Source organism: Nycticebus coucang, chromosome 22, assembly GCF_027406575.1.
Source record: "Nycticebus coucang isolate mNycCou1 chromosome 22, mNycCou1.pri, whole genome shotgun sequence".
Classification (NCBI taxonomy): domain Eukaryota; kingdom Metazoa; phylum Chordata; class Mammalia; order Primates; family Lorisidae; genus Nycticebus; species Nycticebus coucang.
In genome coordinates, this window is record NC_069801.1 from 13629626 (window position 1) to 13652947 (window position 23322).

A 23322-nucleotide genomic window follows, 5' to 3' on the forward strand; every position below is an offset into this window, starting at 1 on the left:
ATACACCCAAGCTGGTGGGTTTGAACCTGGCCTGGGCCAGCTAAAACAACAATGACAACGGCAACAAAAAATAGCCAGGCGTTGTGGCAGACACCTGTAGTCCCAGCTACTTGGGAGGCTGAGGCAAGAGAATCGCTTAAGCTCAAGAGGTGGAGATTGCTGTGAGCCGTGACACCACAGCACTCTACTTTGGACGACATAGTTAGACTCTGTCTCAAAAAAAAAAAATAAATAAATAAATAAAATCTCCAAATCTCTGAAGAGGGGAGGAAGCGACAAAAACAAGCCTAGCTCCCTCAGATGGGTAATGAGCTTGCTGTTGTGGGAAGCATAAAATAGAGTGGTCGGGCACACTCCTAGTAAGTTAGCGAATCAATGCAGGGTGGGCAGACCCAGAGACCTTGAGCATTGCCCCCATGTCCTCTGTGAGTGCAAAGGAGAATAGAGAGCAAGGGCCTGCTGGGGGCCTGAGGACTGTCCCCAGCCTGCTGTGGAGGGCGGGGGACTTGCCTCCCTGCCCCAGGCTGAGCTCTCAGATTCCACCAGGCCTCCAGGTAATCTCCAAGTGCAGGAGCGTATCTGTGGGCCCTGCTGGAGAGGGCTGAGACGGAACAGGGAAGAGGAAGAGGCAGGGCAGGTCGTGATGAACGGCTCTCGGGGGAACCTCTCCCGGCTGTCTTCTCCATGGACAAGAGAGGTAGGTCTGCAGAGCGGCCACCCAAACTGATCCTGGGGGCACCTCCACCCGAGAGGAGCCAGCTCTCAACAGGCACTCACTCAGTGCCAGCTGCAGTGCTCAGGGTCTCACACGTGACCTGGTGGAAGCTCAGACCCCCCACACACATCAGGTCGGTACTGCCACCCCCCTACCCCAAGCCACAGGTGCCAAAACTGAAGCCCAGAGAAGAGATAAGCCCCAGGACACTAGCTGGATAGTGGCTGAGCTGGGCCAGCGGCCACCAAGGCCCACGTTCTCTCCCTCCGGGGGAAGGAAGAAGTTGATTCAGAACCTGGAATTTGAAAGCAAGAGGGACTATCCTAGAAGCAAACTGGCATTTCTGCACGGCACTCCGGGGACCAGGAGACACCCCTCCCCGGGGCGTCTCCTTGGCTGCCATTGAGGGACACCCCAAGGGGCAGGCGGCAGCCAGCTCTTCTCACTGCCTCCTGTCCTCCCTGAGGTGACATCGGAGCCCACCCCAGCCCCGGGTTCCCCCACCCCCTCCTCCTGCAGCTGTTCTCCACACATTCCTGGCCGCTTTCTCATCCCCACGTCTGGCGGCCCCTGAAGCCTGACCACTCCTTGTAAAATTTCCTGGCTGTCAGGGCAGTGCTTTTATTGGCCCAGGAGACCCAGAAACAGGTGTCACTCAAGGTCCAAGGAAGGAGGAGGTCTGGGAATGGAGAAGTGGCTAGAGCCCCGGCCGCCCAGCAGCCCCATGGCGAGGCCAGGCCTGCCTGTGTGTGGACTCCCCTGCCGTGCCCCGGGCTTCCCTGGTGCAGGGATCGGGTCTCTCTCCTCAGACTAGGAGCTCCCCAAGGCAGGGGCAGGATATCCCTGCTCCCACTGCTCTTTAGCCTGAAAGCTTTCTCAATAGGAAAGAGAACAAAAGATGTTGAGTTTTTAAAGAATAAACAAAGGCTTGAGGAGTCCTCAAGGGACAAGTAGGAAGTGTCTCTAGTCCAATATAAAGGTCTTCAGAAGACAGCCCAGGACTGAGAGCCTCTGGTCCCTGACTCTGGTCAGCTGTGTTACTTTCAATAGGTTATTTTCCTTTTTGAAGACCTAGTTTCCCATGTATAAATAAGGGGATGGAATTCCAGGACCCTTAAAGTAGAAGAGTCCTTACTTACTGACAACAAGGGATGTCTTGTAAGGAGATGGAAAGCCTCATGACTGGCAGTGTTCAAGCAAAAGCACAAACGTGCAATTGATCTGGAACTCTAGCGAGAGGATTCTTGCGATGCACCTTGGGACAGGACCTCAAAGTTCTCTGAGCTTTGAACTGTTGAGGTCTTGGTCGCTGATTGTAAGCATTTACCATCCTGGGATTTTGCAATCCTGACATCACATCCCAGTGATCCTGGGAGATGGGTTAGTAGAGTGGTTCAGGGCAGGCTCAGAGCTTAGGTGTGGATTCCACTCCATCAGCCACCCTCTCCACCCTCAGTCTTGCCACCTGAAAAATGGAGATGATAATAATAGCATCTACTTTGTTCTGAGGATTAAATCACATGTTAGAAAAAAAGGAAGTACCCAGCATACAGAAGTGCCCCAAATAGGGGCTGTTATTATTAAAACTCCACCAGTTCTTGGCCTCCCCAGTTCAGGCCCCCTTGCAGCTCCAGATTCATTCACCTGGCAGTCATTTCTCAAGCACTTACTATGAGGCAGGTGTGGTTCTAGGCACTGGGGATTCAGTGGGTCAAAACCCCTGGCATTCTAATAAACATACGAGCAGGTAAACATTATGTCAGGTGGGGATCTGGTAACCAAACAGTGACCTGTTACCTCTCTTTGGCTCCCCTCTAGCCCTGCCTCTGCCAGCAGGAAGCCAAAGCCCAGTGAAAAATGGGGAAGGAGTGTCAGGTGGGAGAACCCATGACTCCTCTCTCTGGAGGAATTTCCATTTTTATACAGCTGGTGGTCCATCCCCAATCTCACATGTATCTTCTTTAGAGGTGAATAGATCTGCTGTGTCCTGAGCATCACAATGCTGTTTCTTATAGAAACAGAAGCCACAGGGCTGACGGGTCCTGAGGTAGCCCTGTGGCATCTCCCACAACTGCCTGTGAAAACGTCCCCATCCTTCAGATGATTGGCATCAAGATACTAGTGATGTCCCAGCACCTAACTCGGAACGCTGCTAAATGTTTGCTTCTGGGGGAGACTCAAAACAGGACATGTGGGGAGGAGCTCTGAACAGAAATCCCATTTGGGGGATTCCCCCAATGGAAGAGGCTGAGGCAAGAGAATCGCTTAAGCCCAAGAGTTGTAGGTTGCTGTGAGCTGTGGGCGACATAATAAGACTCTGTCTCAAACAAACAAAAAACAAAACAATCTCGCCAGCAGGACCCACTAATTGCCAACAGACATGGAATCTTTGAATAACACTAGATAGCATTTACAGCACAGTTCTTACATGCTGGGCATGATGCACCTACTTTATCTTTATCCATCCTCACCAGAGCCCTGTGAGGTAGGTTGATTTTTCTCTCCATTTTGCAGATGAGAAAACTGAGATTTAGCTGAGGAAAGTGGCCTCCTAGAGACGTAGTTAATAAGGCAATGTGTTGGGATTGGAACCCAAGTCTGCCTGCTCACGTTCTTTTCCTCTGTGCTACATTAAGAGAAGGGCCGAGTGAAATATTCTGCTCAGTTAACAGCCGGTGCCAGTGCTGGGATCAAGAATGAATAAAAAAACTTAGCTCCTGGCTTGGCTCCTGTAGCTCAGTGGCTAGGGTGCCAGCCACATACACTGGAGCTGGTGGGTTCGAACCCTGTCCAGGCCTGCCAAACAACAATGACAACTACAACAACAACAACAAAATAGTCAGGCATTGTGGTGGGTGTCTATAGTCCCAGCTATTTACCATCCTGGGATTTTGCAATCCTGACTGCAAAAGGCTGAGGCAAGAGAATCACTTAAGCCCAAGAGTTGGAGGTTGCTGTGAGCTGTGATGCCTCAGCACTCTACTGAGGGCGACATAATGAAACTCTGTCTCAAAAAACAAAACAAAACAAAACAAAAACTTAGCCCCTGCTTCCCAATAACTCAACCCTGATTGGGGATTCTAGGTGGGGTGCTGAGGCCACCGTGTTTCCCCTTGGAGCCTTTATTTCCCCATCTGTACATGGGCAGCTTGCTCTAGCAGAAGTTGTCAACCTGTGGGTTGTGACCCCTTTGTAACAATGAAAATACATCGTGGCATTAGGAAGGTTGAGAACCACTGCATCTAGACTCTGGCAGAGCCCTGCCAGTCAACCAGCCCAGAGGGTCTCTGGGAGAATAACAGTTGTATGCGGCCGATGTGGTTCTAAGCACTTTGCTTGTGCTAACTCATCTGACGTCCAGAACTACCTGGAAGATGGGTGTATTTAGCCTCATATGGGATAAAATAATTTAGCCAGGAGTTAAAGGCAGGAGCCAAAACCCAGGCAGTTGTTTCCAGAGTCTCTGCTGTCAACCATCATGTCACATCTCAACAAGGGAGGTGCTTGTTGGGATGGAGGCAGCCCTAGGGAAACAAAATAACAAGGAAGAAGAGATGAGAGAATTGACAGCCAAGGTATGCCGTGTCCTCCAGGAAGTCCTCCTGGATTCTGAGAGGTACAGTCAGAGGCCCCTCCTCTGATGTCCTTAGAGAACATTGCACATCACCTGTCTGAGCTTACTGTGCTGATCAGCAGCTGACATGTGCCCAGGCGGAGGGCAGCTTGGGGGCTAGGACTGCACCCTGTCCATCTTTCTGTCCTTCAGAATCTTGCTTGGCACAGAGCCAAGTCCCAGTAAAGATCTGAGATGAGGAGGAGATAAAGGAGGGAGGAGCAGGAACAGAAAGAGAAGGGAAGAGAAAGGAAGGAGGAAGAACGCCTCCAACTCCAGTCAGTAGTCCTTGAGGAAAATATGACCTCCGCGAAGGAGCAGCCACCATGTGGCTTAGCCGTTCCATGACCCACTCGGACCCTTGTACCACATTTGCATACCATCCATCTTGTTATTTACTTTTTAATGAAATCAATGTGTGTTTAAAACTAAAGTGCACGTCACACCCCAAAAGAGAAGGCAACTGTAAAAAACATACATGAAAGCAAACTGAACAAGGTGGTTAAATGTCACCTGCGAAAGCCTTTGCTGTGTTCTCTGGGGGGATTAGCAGGTGCTGGAAAGGCGCTTCGGATGCCTTAGCAGCAAACTGAGACCTTCCCTGGATGTGTTAGCACTGAACTGAGACCTTCCCTTCCCCACGCCCAGCAGGGCAGAAAGGGAAGTGGACTGGAATGACCTTCTTACCCCCATGGTCAAGGTGATTTAATGTCTGTATCACTCACCACCAGGATGTCTCTCCAACAAGGAGTACTGTTTGGGAAACACTGAATTAGTACAGAGACCTCCCCAACCTGCCCCCAGGAGGCTGGGAGTAGAGCTGGGAGACAGTGCTGGTCCCACGCAGGGCTCCCAGCACCCTCAGCCTGACGGGCCAGTCTCTTCCTAGCCCTGAATGCCCTGGGGAAGCCCTCAGTGCCAGCAGAGGTGGGAGAAGCCAGGATTTTGGGTTTCTAGGGGAGCCAATCTCTTTCCTGTCTGATGTGACTGTCTCATCTCCTTTCTCTGTGAAACCCAAGTCAGAGCCAGCTGCCTAGAAAGCTGGACCCTTCTTTTCCCACCCAGGAAGGAACTAGAAAAGACAAATGACATCAGGGGCATATCAGCACCCTATGCCTATTTAAGACTGTCCCCCCATCTCGACAGACGGCTCCAGAGGGGTGGGGGCCAGTGATCTGGTACCAAGGGAGGTTGTCACCTTCATCCTGCCTGAGCCTTGTGGCCCCGGCCCTAGCAAAGACACCCCAGAGCCATCCCTGCCTTTCCCTGTTCATTCATTCATTCATCATTCACCATTCACTCAATCACTTGTTCAACAAGTATTTGTTGCATACTGACTGAGCACAGCACAGTGAGCAAGGAACACACAGTCTCTGCCTGTCCTGCTGAGGCCTTGGGGTGAGATGAGGAGCAGTGCTGCCAAGACACACGCAAGCAATCACTGCTCCTGGGAAGGCAGGAGGCTATCTGAACTGCCTTAAACTCAGCCATTAGGGAGTCGAGTCAGAGGAGGAGGCAACTGAGCTGAGCTCTGAAGGCCAAGAAACCACCCACAGGAAGAGTATTCAGGCGTGAGGGAAGAGCATTCATACGTGAAGTCCAAGGGTGGACAAGAGCCCCGTCAAAACAGCCCCAGCTTGCACCCTCCTTCTCTTTCTTCCAGGGAATTGCAAATCTAGAGAAGTGGGGTCTAGAAAGTCAGACTGATTTAAGTTTGAAGCGCAGATCCATCACATTCTAGCTATGTGGCCTTGGGCAAACCATTTGGCCTCTCTGAGCCTTGGTTTCCCCTTCTGTAAAGTGGGAATGGGCAGACATGTGAAGCACCAGCCCAGTGCTTGGAGGAAGGGAGACTCAGAGAGGTCAGGTTGTTTTCCCAGTAATGTTTGATAGATCCCTCTGTCTGTGCGTGTGTGTGCACATGGAAGCCACCTGTTTCAAGGGGCCCAAGCTGTGTAAGTAAAGTCGGGCCTCAGTTTCCAGACAGAGATCTGTTTACACCTCTGAGTACAGAAGGCAGCTCTCACTAAGGTGGGTTGTAGATGTAGGGCTTCCTCCTGGGGGCTTCCTGGAGGAGGTGGGGAGTAAAGTGTTTTGGAACAGGTTGGTCAGGCAGGTCAGGTGTCCCTCAGGAAAGGAGCAGCTGCAATAGAAAAAAGCCCTGGACTGAGAGCCACACAGACCTGGCAGGGCCACCAACTCTGGACAAATCAACCACTTTCTCTGGCTCTCAGTTTCCTCATCTGCAAAATGGGGATAATGATAAGATCCCCTCCTTACTGGTGGTCATAAGGACAGATGAGGTCACGCCTCTGAAATCACTCTGCCAATAGTCCCAAGCTGCACAAAGCTGGGGTTTCCTTCTATGATGGATGCTGGCTGGATGGGAGCATGATGGTTCCAGGGAATGGTTTCAGCTGTGCTGCAGCTCTGCCAGGAGCCAGGCCAAAAGTTCTCTGCTCTCTGCTCTCCATCTCCCAGGTCTGGTTCAGTAACCGTCGTGCCCGTTGGCGTAAGCAGGCAGGAGCCAACCAGCTGGCAGCCTTCAACCACCTTCTACCGGGAGGCTTCCCACCCACTGGCATGCCCACGCTGCCCCCGTACCAGCTGCCGGACTCCACCTACCCCACCACCACCATCTCTCAAGGTGAGTGTCCCAGCCCCACCCTGGCATCTCAGCAGCCGCCATTCCTCCCTTCCCCCTTTCATTCTCACTTTCCTTTCACTTACAAGGTTATTCTTTCCATATTTTCACATGATAAGACTATTAAGAGAAAAAGACACAGTCCTGTCAACAGGCCACAGAGCAAGGGGTCAACAAGGCAGCCCCCATGCACCTGCTTAGAACCAAGCTTCCCAAAGGGGCAAGTGTGCACGGATCTCATGGGGATCTTATTAAAATGCTGGGCTGGGTTGGGCCCAAGATGCTGAATTTCTAACAGGCCCACTGGTGATGCCCAAGCTGCTGGGCCTTGGACTGTGCTCTCAACAGCAAGGATTTGGAGCACCTGCCAGAGGTACTGAGCAGAGCCGCTTTGGAGGGAAAAGGCCAGCATGTTCTCCAAGAACTTTGGGACAACATGTAGCCGCAGTCTTTGCTTTTTTTAAATGACAGAATGGTATCAGTGTGTGTGTCTGTGTGTGTGTGTTGGGAGAATTTTTTTTAGATTGTATTGACCTCCTATTCGTGCCAATAAAAATTTATAAAGGAGCTTAAATAGTTTTCTGGGACCTCGCTTTTTTGCCCCCCCTCTCTCAAAAGATCCATTTTAAGAGATGGATAAAGTCAGCCTCCTTTGAAAGCAGTGTCTTCTGAGAGATCCTCCACTCAAGATCAAGAGTCCAGTCTGTGCTGAGTGAGGCTAGGACCCTGAGGTCCATCTGGGAAGGAGGCATCACTTAGGCCCAGTTCTTCAAATGGCTTAAAGTGTCAGATTCCCTTCTGGCCTTGGAAAGGGGTGGCCAGACAGAAGGGGGTGAATGGGTGGGAGAGGCCGAGGGGTCAATGGGGCTTTGGGAGGGGCAGAAGTGAAAGGCTGGGTCCTGGAAGAGATGGTGAACCCCACAGGGGAGAAGTGTTCCCACCTGCTCTCCCTGAACCCTGCACTATTCTGCCAGCACACACCAGAATTCTACCACTTGATATCTACCACATGACACCACCTCTTAAGGAGGTCAAGGAGAGAGTCAGAGAATATTCCCATTCATTCCATCCCTGCTGTGATTATTTTTTTGGAGATAGAATGTCTCTGTTGCCTATGCTAGAGTGCCTTGGCTTCAACCTAGCTCACAGCAACCTCACACTCTTGGGCTCAAACAATCCTCCTGCCTCAACCCCCCAAGTAGCTGGGACTGTAAGCTCTCACCACAATGCCTGACTAATTTTTCTATTTTTAGTAGAGATGGGGTCTTACTTTGCTCGAGCTGGTCTCCAACTCCTGATCTCAAGCGATTCTCCCACTTCAGCCTCCTCAGAGTGCTAGGATTACAGGCGTGAGCCACTGTGCCTGGCCACCACTGTGATTCTTAATAAGAAATTGAACCAGAGCTGAGGATGGGAGGACCCCAGCCCATGGAGCGTGCACCGAGGGGCCCTGACAGAGCAGAATAGCAGCCTAGCAGTGAGAAGCAGAAATGGTTCCAGAGTTAGGTCATTCAAACCCTGGTCCCACCACCCACTTGCCATCCTGTGCCCAAACCCACTAAGCCTTGGTGGGCACCATATTCTTGCTTCATACTTTCAACAGAATCTGTAAAAGCACCTGGTGAGTGGTTGATGCTTAGAAAATGGGACAGGCCTGGGTAGATTGACACAGTGACCAAGATCTGACTTTTAGTCCAGTTGACATCTGTTGAGTGCCTACTGTGTGCCAGGCATTGAGCAACATGGCCAGTGTACAGTTGCCTAGGGGATGTCTGGAATTGGCAGTCAGTCCAGGCCTGGCCAGTCTAGTGCCTGCCCAGGAGCCATCTTGCTTCACCCCATGTAGCGTGAGAAGGGGGTGCCTCCCCTCCAAGGGATGGAAAATGGGAGGAGGCCCCAGACTTCCTTCTGCCCTTGGAGGCCTGGCCTCCAAGGTGAGGCCACTCGCTCAGGACTTCTCTTGGGGTTCTCTCCACAGATGGGGGCAGCACCGTGCACAGGCCCCAGCCCCTGCCACCATCCACCATGCATCAGGGTGGGCTGGCCGCAGCCGCCGCAGCCGCAGACACCAGCTCTGCATACGGAGCTCGCCACAGTTTCTCCAGCTACTCGGAGAGTTTCATGACCCCGGCGGCACCCTCCAACCACATGAACCCTGTCAGCAATGGCCTGTCTCCTCAGGTAGGTGGCTGCAGCCTTGCACCCAGGGTCTCATTGGCAGACGTCAGCCAGCCCAGCAAAGGAGGGCTGGTGTGTGGGAGGGACGGGGGTTGGGGGGAAAGACAGGTGTCACCAGGTATTTACTGGTTTCTATGAAAGCCACTAGCTGCTGGGCTGCTAAGGACCTTGAGAGGGTTTAGGTGGGAAGTGAGAGGCGCCCCTTCCACCTTCACTCTTCAACTGCATCGCCCTGGGTTTCTCTTCCTCACACTGAAGACCGGCATGTGGAGAAAGGGTTTCCATATTTTTGTCACCCACAAACAATATAGACTTGCTCTTGGCCCAACGACCACACGGTGCTTATGAAAGAAACACCATCCACTTCAAACTATTCCATCCTTGAAAGGCAGGCAGGTTCAGACTGTGCATTGGAGGGAGCCTTGCACCTTTTCCCGTAGGAGCCTGACTGTGGTTCAGGGTTTTGTTCTAGAACCAGGAGTCCCTTCCAGATTTCATTCTGAGTTCCAGACCTTTCCCCAGGAGCAGCCACTCTCCCCAGCAGAGCCATGTCCTATTGGTGGAGAGAATTGCAGGTGGGGCTCTGGGCCAGGATCTCTATCTTGATTGGATCTTCAGAACTTTGTCCGTGTGTGATTGGTTGCTGATCAAGTCACTCATTGCCTGATGGTGCTGTTAGAAGTCCTAGAACCAGCTCTGGATGAAGTCAAAAAGATAACAGTGCTTGTGGTGGTTATCAGTGGTTTGGGAACCCACTGGTATTGGAAGTCCCAGTGAATTTGAGCAATGAAAGAGCTCATTTTTATAGCAACAGCAGGCTCCCAAATATCCGTGGGGAAAGGAATTAAATTCAGGACTGGTCTTATCCCGCCTCCTCACCTTCAGTGGTGAGAATACAATGCGTGCAATGCAAACTGGTCTGAACAGTGGCAGGAAAGGGAAGGCTTTGCAATGGGTTTAAATCCCCACTCCACCACTCAGGGTGATCTCAGGCAAGTTAGCATCTGTGAGCCTCACTTTATCCCCCATGTTAACCTCCTAGCAGGGGGTGTTTGCCCCATTTCACAAAGCACCTAACCCAGAGCCCTGCACAAAAATAAGTGCCTGGTAAATATTAATTCTCTTGCCCTCCTATTGCCAAGACAATACAGTTAATATAGGAAACCTATTACCTAAACAAAAAGCAAAGCAATTAAGGTCAGTGAACAACATCCTGTGAGCCACACCCATCCACCCACCTGTTTCTGTAAAGTGAGTTTTACTGGAACATGGTTATGTCCATTCACTTATGGCCGTTTCTGTGCTGTAACAGTAGAGAGCTGAATAGTTTCAAAAGAAATCGTATGACCCACAAAGACTAAAATATTTACTGTGTGACCCATACAGAAAAGAAATTGCCATTTCCTGGTTTAAAACATTCCCAAGAATGTTAACTTTCTGCCTGCCCGGGTTCATTTGTGTAATTGAGGGTGAATTGCATTCTTGCTCCGTCATTCATTTGCAGGGAAAACCTGGAGCAAGGCCCTTCTATTCTTTGTGCCTTGATTTTTTTTGTCTAGGAAATGGGGATAACACTGGCACTTCCCTCTAGGGCTGTTGAGGATTAAATGATAGGATCTAGTGAAAGTACTTAGCTCAGGCTGGTACCAAGCGAGCGCTGGGTGAGTGTGAACCCCTGTATCCAGAGTTCACGGTGGTGATGCAGTAAGCTCTCCCTGGGCCCAGATTATAGGGGCAATGCCACTGACTCGGCTGACCTTGACAGCCCCCACACTGGTCCTCACTGGACCATCCCACTCTCTTGCTGGTATCCCAGGTGGAAAAAAAAAGAAAAAGAAGAAAAAACTCTATACACACAATACTATCTGTAAATCACAATATTTTCTCAGTGGAATCTAATTGACCTCCTTGGGGTCAAAGTCATGTCTGCCATCTCATTCGTCCTGAGGCCTAACTGGCCGAGCTAAACCTCCAGAGCTGAGCTGGGAAATAGACACAACACTGTCTCCAAGCTGGCTAGGTGAGGGTGCTGCAGAGACCCGAGGTGCCCACACCCAGAAATGTGGTCCAGGCCTCGCCTGGTGGTACGGAATAAATTGGGGGAGCATCCTCGGAGAGCGAAAGAGGGACTTTGAGACTGTGGGGGCCTTACTTTTCAGATGGAGGGCCCCAGTGCACAAAGAGCCGAGAGTCCAGGGCACCTGGCTCCCTGGCCACTGCCAACCCCTTTCTCATTGCAGGCTGAGGTTTGTCCCCAAAGCAGGACTTTTGTCACAGGGCAGAGAGCCTAGCAAATAAGGTACTCCAGGCCTCCAGAGTGTGGGGGATGGAGGGTTTTCCTCCCCATGGTCAGGAGGCTTGGAGTTGGATGTCATGGACTGGACTGGAAGTTCCTGAGTTGGACCCTCATTCCTTTGCCTAGCCCAGGGCTTCCCTGAAACAAAAAGCAAGAGACCCTTGGGAAGCCCCCACACCTCATGAGAGGCTGACATGATGAATCAGAGATCCTCAGAGGCTGTGCCAGAGGTTCCCACCAAAGGTGTGAAGACAGATGGAGGGTCTGACAGGGGCAGAGGGGACCCGGAGGTGAACAGCTGCTGGAGGAGGCCAGACGTGTGCTTCTGTGTGCGACCCTGGGGCTGGGGGTTAAGCTGCATTCGCTTCCTGGCAGCTGGGGCGGGGGTGTGGAGGGGGCCTCTGGATATGGGAGCTGCGGGAGCTCCTGGGCACTGCAACACTCCCACTCTGGCTCTGCTCCCTCCTCTTGAGGACTTGACACCATCAGTACCTCTCTGTGGTCTTGGGAGGTGCAGGGCCAGGGTTTGCAGGGCCAGGAGATGACGCATAGGGACAGATCCATGTCCAACTCCTCTCTCCCCAGCAGGTATTGTTTCTCCACAGCTCACCTGGGCAATAGGAAAGAAAAGGTTTTCCACCTGGGCTGTGGGACTGGCACACTGCTCCTTTACCTGGGACAGTAGCAGGCTCCCAACACATCACCCAGTTAGTTGGTGTGTTTGTCCTTACAGAAGCCACTGGGGGGTGAGTTTGGGGCTGTAGTGAGCTCTCTGGCCAGTGTGCTATGGCCATAGGAAGACATGCTTCTCCAGTGGGTTGCCCCAAGCCCCTTCTCGCAGATCCAGCTGAGAAATGGGGGCCATTGAACCTCAGGGACCCCATGGAGAGGGTCTTTCTGGGAGAATTGCACAGAAAAGCCATTTACTAGGGTCACTAGCACAAGTCTTTATGGAGTGCCTCCTAGGTGCCTGGCACTGTGCTACGCACTTGGCATAAATCAGCCAGTGTAAGAGAGGAAGCCCCTTATCCTGGTGGAACTGATGGGATGATGGGGCAGAGTAAACATAACAAAAAAGCCAACTCTGCAGCGTGTTTAATACCAATGGTGACAGGGACAGCTAAACTTCCTGGAGCCCTCGGACATTCACACCCTGTTCTGAGTGTTTTACATTTATCCACTTCGAGGGCAGAGCCAGGATTCAAACCCAGGTCTCTAGACTCTGAAATCTAACCCCTCACTTTTTCTTCCCACTACTCAGAAGTCCACACCTGCTCCCTCTTTTTAGAGTTAGACTGGCAGCAAGGAGAAATCGTCTAGGGACGCCAACCCTTGGACGTGGGGGAGCAAAGAGCTCATTCAATTTATGTCATAGATGAGAAAACTGAGGCCTAGGATGATGACTCAGAGATCCTCAGAGGCTGTGCCAGAGGTTAGGGGCCAGTGGGCACTACTGAGTTTTATAGGAAAAAGCCTTTTGAGAGGTTCAGACACCCTTGTGGCTTGGTTCCCTCATCGTCCCCCACACCTCCCATACCTCCAGCCTTACGTGATTAGGGATGAGGGTTACTCATGTCCCGGCTTTGTGCATGATCCTTCCTAAGAGGTATAGGAAACAGGAATCCTGCCTGTCACACCTCATTCCTGAGGAGGCTCATCCAGGGTTAGGGTGCCCACCCTCCCACCCCCTCTCTCCCTTTTGCTCCAGGCTGAGGATCAGTTACTTGGTAAATGACTCAGAAAACAATTAGGACAAAAGGAACTTTTGTAACATAATTGACTTTGAGTACTCTGATAGCTGCAGATGGAGCCCATCACACCAGTCCTGTCTAGGAACAGTGAGCAGAGCTTGCTCCTAGGGATCATGGGCATAGATCGGGCCTTAGGGATCCCCAGTCTGATGGGAGAGACAGCCCCTGTCCTCAGGAGCTCCTACTCTGATGGAATAGACAAACCTCTTGTCCTCAGAGGTGGTCTGATAGTTAGAAGCATAGCCCTCTCTTGGAGAATCTGCAGCGTGATTCTCATTAGAGGAGACGCATTAGAAAGTCACTCAGAGCCGCCGCTCTTACCAGCCAAGAATTAGGAGAAAAGTCCTGCCATTTCCATAGCCCTTTGGGATGGAGGCTCCAGGTGGGGTGTCCTGGGATGGGGGCTGTGTGGTCTGTCCCCAGTGGAGGAAGCCACATCCATCTCTTGACCATTTTTAGATACTAGTCTTTTTTTTTTTTTTTTTTTGAGACAGTCTCACTATGTCACCCTTGGTAGAGTGCTATGGCATCAGCTCACAGCAACCTCAAGCTCTTGGGCTTAAGTGATTCTCTTACCTCAGCCTCCCAAGTAGCTGGGACTACAGGTGCCCGCCACAATGCCTGGCTATTTTTTTTTTTTTTTGTTGTGGTTGTCATTGTTGTTTAGCAGGCCCCAGCTGGATTTGAACACACCAACCCCGGTGCATGTGGCCGGCTCCCTAACCACTGGGCTACAGGCACCGAGCCTAGATACCAGTCTTATCAGAGCAGGGCCCAGTTTCCCAAAGTTTTCCCAGAGTCACCCTGTTGAGTCAATGGCACCCTTGACTAGGGAGCTCCATCGTGGGAGGGGGCCTCTCTGTTTTGCTGGCCTGTTCCTGTTCTCCTTCCTAATGTCCCAAATTCCCCATCCCTTTGTTCCTCTCTGGAGCTTAGAATGAAAGAACCTATACAAGGGATTTACATATTTACAATTTCCTCCCCACACTGAACTAATGAAAGAAGTTCCCTACGTGCGCAGTTAACCACCAGACATGATCACAGCCAACTGAGCCTTTTTGTCCTTTCCCACTTCCTGGGGCTCCTCTTTCCTTCCCTTCTGTGCATTTAATAATTAGAGCATGTGGTTCACGCTCACAGCCGGCTGGGCACAGACAGAGCTGGGTGTCATACCTGCCATCACTCCCTGAATCTGGGCAGTTACCTCGCGACTCTCATTTTATAGATGAGGACACCCTCCTTGTCCAGGGTCAGCAGCCAGCCAGTCAGCTGACACCCACTCACAGAGCCCCTCCCCTGCACCAGGCTCTGTGGCAGGCTCTGGTGAGTGGCAGAACTATGATCCCAACAGTCTGGCCCCAGAGCCCATTATGTCATCGTGCTGTCTCTGTCCTTTAAAGTTGGTCGCATACGGGGAAGTTGAGGTGCAAGGCCACAGGGGCAAGTAATGGCAGCCCCACATTCAGAGTCGTCCCTATCCCTAAACCAAGCTACCTCTTCCGTCTTTGACCAGCAGGAATCAAGCTCAAGGCTTAGCTTTCATTTATTTACAAATGGGGTCTCCTGAATGCGTGGTAACAGCAGATGTCCAACACTACCCTCCTACTATCATTTGAGGCCTCCAGGAGAACCAAGCCAACACAGAAAGACATTCCATCAGCTGAAGGCCTACTACGTGCTAATCCTGTGTAAGCATGTGGCCTGTTTGAAGTCATTCCAGCCCCACAGCAACCCTGCACTTGGAAAAACAGGTTCAGAGAGGTTAAGTGACTTGCTGAAGGCCACAGAGCTGGTGAGTGGTGGAGATAAGACTTCAACTCACATCTGCCTGACGGTGAACCTCACCACCCCTTGACCCTCAGCAAGGCAAAACCAGGGCAGGCCACTTGCTGGAGAACTGAGCTGTGCCCCTCACTTGGTGGGCTGTGGAGGCTCCCTTTGCCTCTCTCTTCTCTCACTTCTTCTGTGTCCCCCGCCCCTTCATTGGTGACACTGCGTTTATAATAAGCATTTAAAATGAGTCTTGCTGGACCAGGGATGAGGAAGGAGGAGGGAGTGAGAGATTTGTAGGCAGGAAGATGGGAAGGGGGATTGTGGGGTGTTAAATAGCCCAGAATTTTAAAAAAAACTGATGCAAATCACTGGTAGGAGAGAAAATTATGTGCAATTACGTCCTGATATTGGAAGGTTTTGCCTAGCCCAGGCAACAAGATCTCATTAACAAGCAGAAAATAAGATTGAAATGGTGTGTAAAAGAGCTGAAAAATGAATTTGAATGCTGCGTTTGTCCACAATTACCCCCTCCTTCACACATATTTTATTGCAATTTTTTTATTATTCTTAATCTCTCCATTCCTCAAAGCAGATTGGGGACATCCTGGCATTACCGGGGAGTCGGGAGGAGGTGTGGAGGATTTCCTGCCCTCCTGAAAGGAGACCCTTCTCTTACACGTTTTCCAAGGTTGTGTTTTGGAGGGATCAGAATTCATTTCTCCGGCTTAGCAGGTTGTAGGAACACAGGGCTTTAACGCCCGCCTGCCGGCTCCTCTGCGCCCTGCCCCGCCCTTCCTTCTCTTTCCTTCCTGGTTCTCCTGCCGCCCACTTCCTTCCCTTTGACTTCTCAGGGTCTCTTCTAGACTATCCCCTTCAGCTCCCAGGAGTGTGGAAGGAAGCCAGGGCTAGGAGAAACTGCTAGGCCTCTGTCTACAGGCAGCCCTGAGTTGGAGTTCTGGTTCTGCCACTTACTAAATTGCTGTGTGCCCCTGGGGCAGCTTGCTTAACCTCTCTGGGCTTCATTTTTCCGGAAAGCAGGAATGATCCTTAGCTCTGGTGGGGGAGGGGGAGTGGTGCTGTAAAACCTGAGGGAAAATCTGAGTAAAGTGCTGGCACATAGTAGGTGCTTAATAAGTATGCATTCTCCATGCTCCCTCTACCTGTGCCCTGGCCTCTGCCTCTGCCTTACCACCATCCCTGCTGATGCCCTTCTGCTCTGGCCCTTCCTTCTTTTCTCTCCCCTCCCACCTTTGGTTGGCTGGAAAATGCCTGAGTTGATTTCCCACCCAGGACAATGTGGAACATTCTGCTAACTTCAGTCTGGGAAAGAGAGGGTGTTGGGTGCAGGTAGCAGGGGAAGGGCTGACTCCCAGCTCCCCCTGGGACCCCTGGGGGAAGGATGAGTTAGATTGAAGGAACGTTTTACTCAAGCTGGAAGGACATGGGCTGAATGGTTTTTCCAAGGATTAAGGAAAAGCTAGCTGAGCTGTACCCCCTATATACACACCCCCACAGACATTTCTCATGGTGACGGTGTGGGGTCAGGGGTCAGTTCGTGGAAAGAGCCAGGTGACCGTGGCCAGATTTTCTTGGACCTGAAGCTAAATGACGTATTTCAGTGTCTGCCCTCACCTACTGTTACCCAGTAGCAGCCGAGCTCTCAGAAGACCCCTCAAGCCATACCTGCCATCCCCTCAACACAGCCCTGATCAGGGTGACAACTGGAGAAGTGACTACTGTTTGCTCTGCTCATCAGGTGTCCCCCACACTCCCAGGACCCCTTTCTCTTTCTTCTGGCCTTGCTAGCCCCAGGGCAGGGATCAGCGGCAAGGCTCATTGGCTGGGGTGGTAGGAACTTAGGGTCTGAGACATGAACTAGCGGTCACCTTTAGTCCCAGGCCCTGGGCACCCTCCAGCCCTTCCAGCCCCTGGCAGCACAGACCCTGCCAAGATCCTGCTCTCACATCCAGCTCTGCCTTTGTCCACGGTTAACCTACCTCAGTGGGAAAGGCTGAGTTATTTCCCCCTGGTGGCTCCTCACCAAACAAAACCACCTGCTCCCATCAGTCAGAGGCCTGGCTCCAGCCCGCAGGGGAGAGGCCTGGGCACAGCCTTGTCTCCTGTGAAAATAGACCCATGTTGACATTTCTGCCTTTCTCACCCCTTTTTCCTGGGTGGAGGGGAGCAAGGGGTGGGGGAGAGGGAGGAAACCCCTCCTGGAGACAAAAGGTGGGACCAGGGCCAGGAACTATCTGGACTACTGGTGAGGGGGTGAATTTAGCCTTTGTGTAGGCTGTGCTGGGAACTGGGGGGCCTGGCTCATTGCTTGGTCCTCAGGGTAACATTGGGGTATTTTTATCATTGAGGGAGATGTAGGGAAACAACCCTGGCCTTTTGTCCTTTCTTAGAGGATTGAGAGGGATTCTGGGGAGATATGGGATCTTCAGCCCACATCCTAGACTTTGAACAAGAGGTGGATTGAGGGTTGCCTCCAACAATCACTCTGAGCCTCTTTCATGCCCCACTGAAGCATTTGCTTCGATCTAAACTCTACACCTTGAGAAGGTGTGGCCAGGAGCTGACCTCTGCTCCTTTGCACAGAGTAAAGTCATGAGCAAGTGCAAAAGGGCAAAGTAGCCTGCTTGAAAGATCTTGATGTTTCCATACACCACTGTGGTCAGGGGCCATGGTCCTCAGTAGGACCACAGGCGATGTGGCAATACTCAGCACATGATGATTTATTTTGATAACAAAAATAACTTGGTGCCTGGCACATAGTAGGCCACCAACAACTGTTGGTCAACCCCCAGGGATCACGCAGGCCTGGTGAGACACAGATGTAGCTGCTTCCAAGAGGAATGTGAGGCAGCTGATCATTTGGTTTGAATGTCATTGCATATGATTCCCTTCAAATTCATTTTTCTAGCTCCCCTTATTAGCACGGCATTCAGGGAGGCTCAGGAAAGAAATATACATGACTGTCTCTGCTCTTACATTTTGGGAGAGATGACACTGTCCCCCTTCAAGGACCAAACAGAGAACTGATTGTACTCAATTTAGTGTGATTTCTGGTCAGACCGGAAGGGAGGGTGTGGTCTGAGGAGGCCTCCTAGAAGAGGAACCCAAAAGGAAGATAAGATTTGCTCAGGGACAAATAAAAGAAGGAGTAGAGGGTTGGTGCAGCCCAGACAGCAGGAAACGAGATGACAGTCACTAATTCAGATGCATCATGGGCACAGTAGAATGACCATATAGACCAGGGTTCGAATTCTGGCTCTATTATTTGCTGTGTGCTCACAACCAAGTTGTGTGAGCACTCTGAGCCTCAGTCTTCTCATCTGCAAAATGGGCCCACTCACCTTGCAGAGTTATAAGAATTAAACGAGACTTTTCATGTGAAACAGTATCATGGATCATATCTAACATATAGTAAGAGCTTAAGAAGTGACAATTGTCCTCTCTCTGCTTCTCCCTGGCCTGGGGAGAAACTGAGAGGTCTTGCTAGGTCTCTGCCCAGGCTGCTGCTTTTCTGAGACTGGAGGTCCAGCCCCATCCAGACCAGGCCTGGTCACTGGTTGGAAAATTAGGAGTCTTGATTTTCCTCCAGACTCTGCCTCTGATCCCCTGTGCGATCTTGGTAGATGCCTCCCACTCTGAGCCTCAGTTTCCCTGTCTGTGTAGTGAAAGAGAAGGAGCAACTGCTGGCAAAGAGTCTTCCTGTTCAGAGTCAGTGATTCTGTGGGTTCCTTGTAGGTACACGGGAGTCACAGCCTCCAGATCAGTGGGTAGGACTGACACGCCTGTGGGTCCTGCATCTGGCACCTCCCTCCCGCCCTCCAGGGGCCCCAGCCTGGGCTGAGCCTTCCAGAGCTGCCTGGCTTGGAGGGAAAGAATATAAATAGCGGATTTGTCCTTCTTTCTGATTAGCACGGGGGCTCAGGACAAGAGAGTCAGGCAGATAGAGGGAAAGAAAATGAGGGAGATTAGCAATTAATACGGCAGGCAGACATGGAGTTTCACAGGCCTGTCCCTGGGGTCCCCTGCAGGCGGGAGGCCAGGAGGCCGCTGGAATGGCCAGGCAACCAGACTTGGGAAACTAAGCAAGAGCCCAGGTAAGAAAGGCAGGGTGACTCTGAGGTGTCTGGAAAGCCATGCTCTCTTTTGCCTCCAACCCTATGTATCCGCTGCTCCCTTGGACTGGGACCTTTTCTGCACCAGCCTGTCACCGCCTTGGAATTACCCTCTTCTTATTCTTCAAGATTCTGCCCCCTTCCGGGAAGCTTCTCCCCATTTTAGTGATATACTAAAGTACCTGTGTTATGAGGCAAATGGTGTTAAATAACACTTCTTGAGCACTTACCACAGGCCAGATGTCATGCTAAGTCTGCCACATGGAGTATCTCATTTAATCTTTATAACATCCTCTTGGGGGAAGCTCTAAAATTATTTCCAACCTAGAAATACACATATAGTATAGAACACTGAGTGGTTGAAATAATTAACAGCCGGCAGCCTGCCTGGCTCTGCTTGTCATTACAGAGGGCTGAGTTCCCATTCCCTGGTGAGATCTTTCAGGGCCCAAAGTGAGGCTTTGCTCTCCATCATCGGTCATTCCCATTTGTGTAAGGGGTGGGAGAGCAGAGGGGTAAAAATGCCGCGGGACTCTCTGTGCCTGCGTCCAGTCCCTGGCACTATCTCTATCTATGTGACTTCAGTCAGGTTAATTCCTGACTCAGTTTCCCCCCGTAAGGTGGGACTAATAATAGTTCACTTCTTACAGAGCTAGCCTGAGGACAAAGCACCCATCTATGCAGAGCGTCTGGAGCAGCACCTGGTGCCATACCGGGGAGCTATGTGCAGATGGGGCCTCTGGGGCTCTAATGGGTACTGTGATGGGCCAAGGTTCCAGTGAGTTAGCACAGGGCCAGGACCCAGACCTATAGCCATCTTAATTTTCAGCACCCTTGCAGACTCATTTCCAGTCTTCCTTCCCTCCTTCTCCTGCTCCTTGCTGCCCCCTCACTAGGATACCACCCTGTCCCCACCTTGGCTCAGGACTCTCCTCTCTCCTGTCCCTGTCACCAGCTGTGAACTCATTTCTCCAACACCTTCGTTAGTGAAGACCGGTGTTCTGGCTACCTCTGCTGAGGGCAGAGGCTGACAGGGGCTTCTTAGAGCCCCAGAGACCTGGGCCAGGGTCCCCCAGGGCTTACTGGAGACCTTTGAAAGGGCAGGCCTCAGCGCCAGCCCTGATTCCTATGACCTTGGCCCAGTCACCCTCACTCAGCACCTCTGCTACTTCTGAGAGATGAGGGCCAGCACTTTCTTGGGGGATGACAGCTTCCACCCACCCCACCCTGCCCCGTCCCAACCAGGCCCCCTTCCCAACTTTTGTCTCCCTGTCCTGTCCTCAGCCCAAAACTTTCTCTTAAGCTCCCTCGATGGGAATTCACCTGTGATTTTTGCACACTCCCTCTGCTTCCTATTTCTCTTCTCTCCCTATTTCCTTCCTCCTACTCCCCCTTTCTCCCCTCACCCCATTTGTACCACCCCTTGGAACAACCTCTCCCTGTCCCTGCCCATCCCTTTGCAGCAGAGGTCCCCTGTCGCCTCCCACTCCTTTCAGCCCTTCTGGCTCTTCCCGACTCCCCAGTGTCCCAGTCCCTGCTCCCCTTAATCCTTCTCATTCTCCTCCACTTCTTCCTCATTCATGACCCCCCCCCCCACTTAACATCTCTGCTCTCTTGTCTGCAGCCCCCCGCTCCGCGCCCTCCACCCCCACCCCCACCCCATAGCCTCCCTTTCGAATTCCTCCGTGTCTGTCTCGGACCCAGCCAGCTCGCTGCTGGTGGGCTCTGAGGCCCCGGCTGGCGCGGGTTCCCGAAGGGCCGACCCGAGCCGGGCGGGGTGGGGCGGCGGAGGGAGGATCGGGTCGGGATCCGCGGACGCCCCCCCTCCCTCCCTGCCGCTGCCGCCACCGCCACCGCCGCCGCGCCTTTGATCCATGGCCCGAGGCCGCCTGACAGTGGAAAATGCGGGGAGACAAAACCACTCAGTCAAAGTGATTCCCAACAACTGTCTCCCCGAGATAAGGACGCCCTCGGGCTCGGCGGCCTGCTTAATTCCCGCTGCCCGGGCCTGGGATCCGGGAGCCGCAGCGAGCCCGCCGCCCCTGATCGCTGGGCTGCATGTCCGGTCGCAGGGCTGTCCCTGCTGCGCAGGGTGGGACCCGCCTGGGATCCGGGACCAGAGCAAGCTGGGTGCCCTTCTCCGGGGAGAGGTTGCAAGACTCCCTCGGGAGCGCCCCATTCCCCTTCCTTCATTCGGTCCCCGTCCGCCAGCGCACTTGCGGGTTCCCTCTTCCAGAACAGGGAACGGCCTCACCCTCCCTCTCCTCTCTTAACCACGCCCTTTCATCTCTCTGGTCTCGGCTCAGAGGTCACTTAGTCGGAGAAGCTTTCCCTGACCCGGGCCCGGTGGCTATGCTCCCTTCCACACCCTCAGACACCCCCAGAGTAGCACTTTAGCCTCTGATTTCTCACTTTCAGGATACTGCTCCTTAAAGCAAGGGCCACTAGACTGTTTGTTGCCCTGTGTCCCCAGCACGAAGCTGGCACATGGTAGGGACCCAGTAAACAGCTGCAGGCATGTAGTGGGCACTCTGAGCCTCTGTTCTGCGCCTGGGCCTAAGCGCTGAGGATACCAGCTGGGCTAAACCTGGCCTCTGCCTTCAAGAACCTTTCAGTTAGTCCAGCAAAAAACAAGCACGCACACTTACCAAGACCAGGCTGGGAGGGTCTGTGGCCAGTGGCCCCCTTGTACTGAGGAGAATACTGTCCTCAGAACCAGCTGCCCCGACTAGGCTGGACAGACCACCTGGAGGCCTGACTTTGCGCTCTGACCACTGTCCTTTCCGAGCTAGGGTTCAAAGAGGAGATGCAAAAGGGGTGAGAGGTCTGATTACGCAAAGTGAGGCCAAAAGGGGGCCCTTAGGATGCTCTCTTGAGCCTCCACAGGGCTGTGAGGAACAGGGAAAGCCAACATGTTTGAGATGATGACAGGAGGCACATGTCACGGGAGGCAGGGTTCAGCTTGAGAGGAGGAGCAGCAGAACAGGCCAGGGATGGAAGCGCAGCCTTGAGAAGCTGTGAGCGCCCCATCTCTGGTGGGGGCAGGATGCAGATAGGATCCAGACCACAATAGTTCCCAAACCCGTGCGTCAGCATGAGCTGGGATGCCTACTAAACTTCTAAATTCCCAGAATCCTCCCTGAGAGGCTGTTATAGGTCCACAGTGGAGGGATCTCTATTTTATAAAAGGCACTATCTAAGGCACAGTCCTATCCCTGGCACAGCTAGAGCATGGGGTTAACCGGGGTTCTGGTTGTGAACCTTACCCCATGTGGAAGGTGAGGCCATGCCCAAGGCCTTCCTGGCCTTGGTGCACGCACAACCATGACAGCATCAACACCTTGACCCTCCCTTTCTTTGGAAAGCAACTCGGGAGAGGGTCTGGTTGAGTTGATTACATCCTCCTCACCACCAATCTCAGAGACAGACGTAACCCTAGAGATAGTTAACCCACTGCCTCGTTTCCCAGATGGAGACACCCCACTTTCACTGCCTAGGAGAACTCAGGAGTTAGCAAGGCTTTCCAAGGACACAGTGAGCGTGGCCGAGGCCTTAGAGGGCAGCCATCTCTGCCTCTGCTCCTGGGGGCTTGGGTGACCTCTGCTTTGACACAAAGCCCTGGGAAATCTTTTCAAGCATCCAAAACGAGGCTGCTTGTGAGAGACAGGAGAGCTGGGTGGGGTGTGGGGGAGCCCCACCCCTGTCTAGGCTCCCAAAGTCTGGGCTGGCAGGGGCTGGCAGAGAGGGTGGGGGTTCAGAACTCCTCTCCCCAGGCCCTGAGGACTACCGGGTGGAGCTGGCCTGAGGCCAAATGAATGTGACCCTCTCACCAGACTGGGGGTCTCTGACCAGCGGCATCAGAGGATTAAGGTCCCGTGAGGGCCCTGGCAAGTGTCTTATCACAAAGGGGACACATCCAGGCTGAAATTGAGACATGATGCCCAGGGGCAAAAGTTCCAGAGCCTCCCCTGCAAGGGGCTCCCTTTCCTCCTTGGCCATAGATAATGTTCTTTCCCAGCCCCCAACTTCCCGGCATCCTTCCCTGAGACCCCTGGCTTCTGACTCCAGCCCCAGCCGACTTTATCATCCCTCCTTAGGTTTCTGGGGTAAAGCAGCTATCCCAACTGGAGTCCTGCTCTGCCTTGACCCCCAAAGAGGTGGGGCTGTTCTCCTTCCTGGAGTGGTTATTAATCATAATGGCAGTAATGACGCAGCCCATTGA

The 23322-nt window shown here is 52.5% G+C and overlaps 1 protein-coding gene across 4 annotated transcripts in view; it reads left to right on the forward strand.

The window, feature by feature from the left end:
* The window catches only part of PAX7 (paired box 7), a 102182-nt gene that overhangs the window by 55470 nt on the left and 23390 nt on the right, over positions 1-23322 (forward strand). For all 4 annotated transcript variants that reach the window (XM_053576629.1, XM_053576631.1, XM_053576630.1 and 1 more), the window contains exons 6-7: positions 6810-6975; positions 8951-9153. In XM_053576629.1, coding sequence (XP_053432604.1) covers positions 6810-6975; positions 8951-9153 — 369 coding nt within the window. The remainder of the gene's footprint in view (positions 1-6809; positions 6976-8950; positions 9154-23322) is intronic.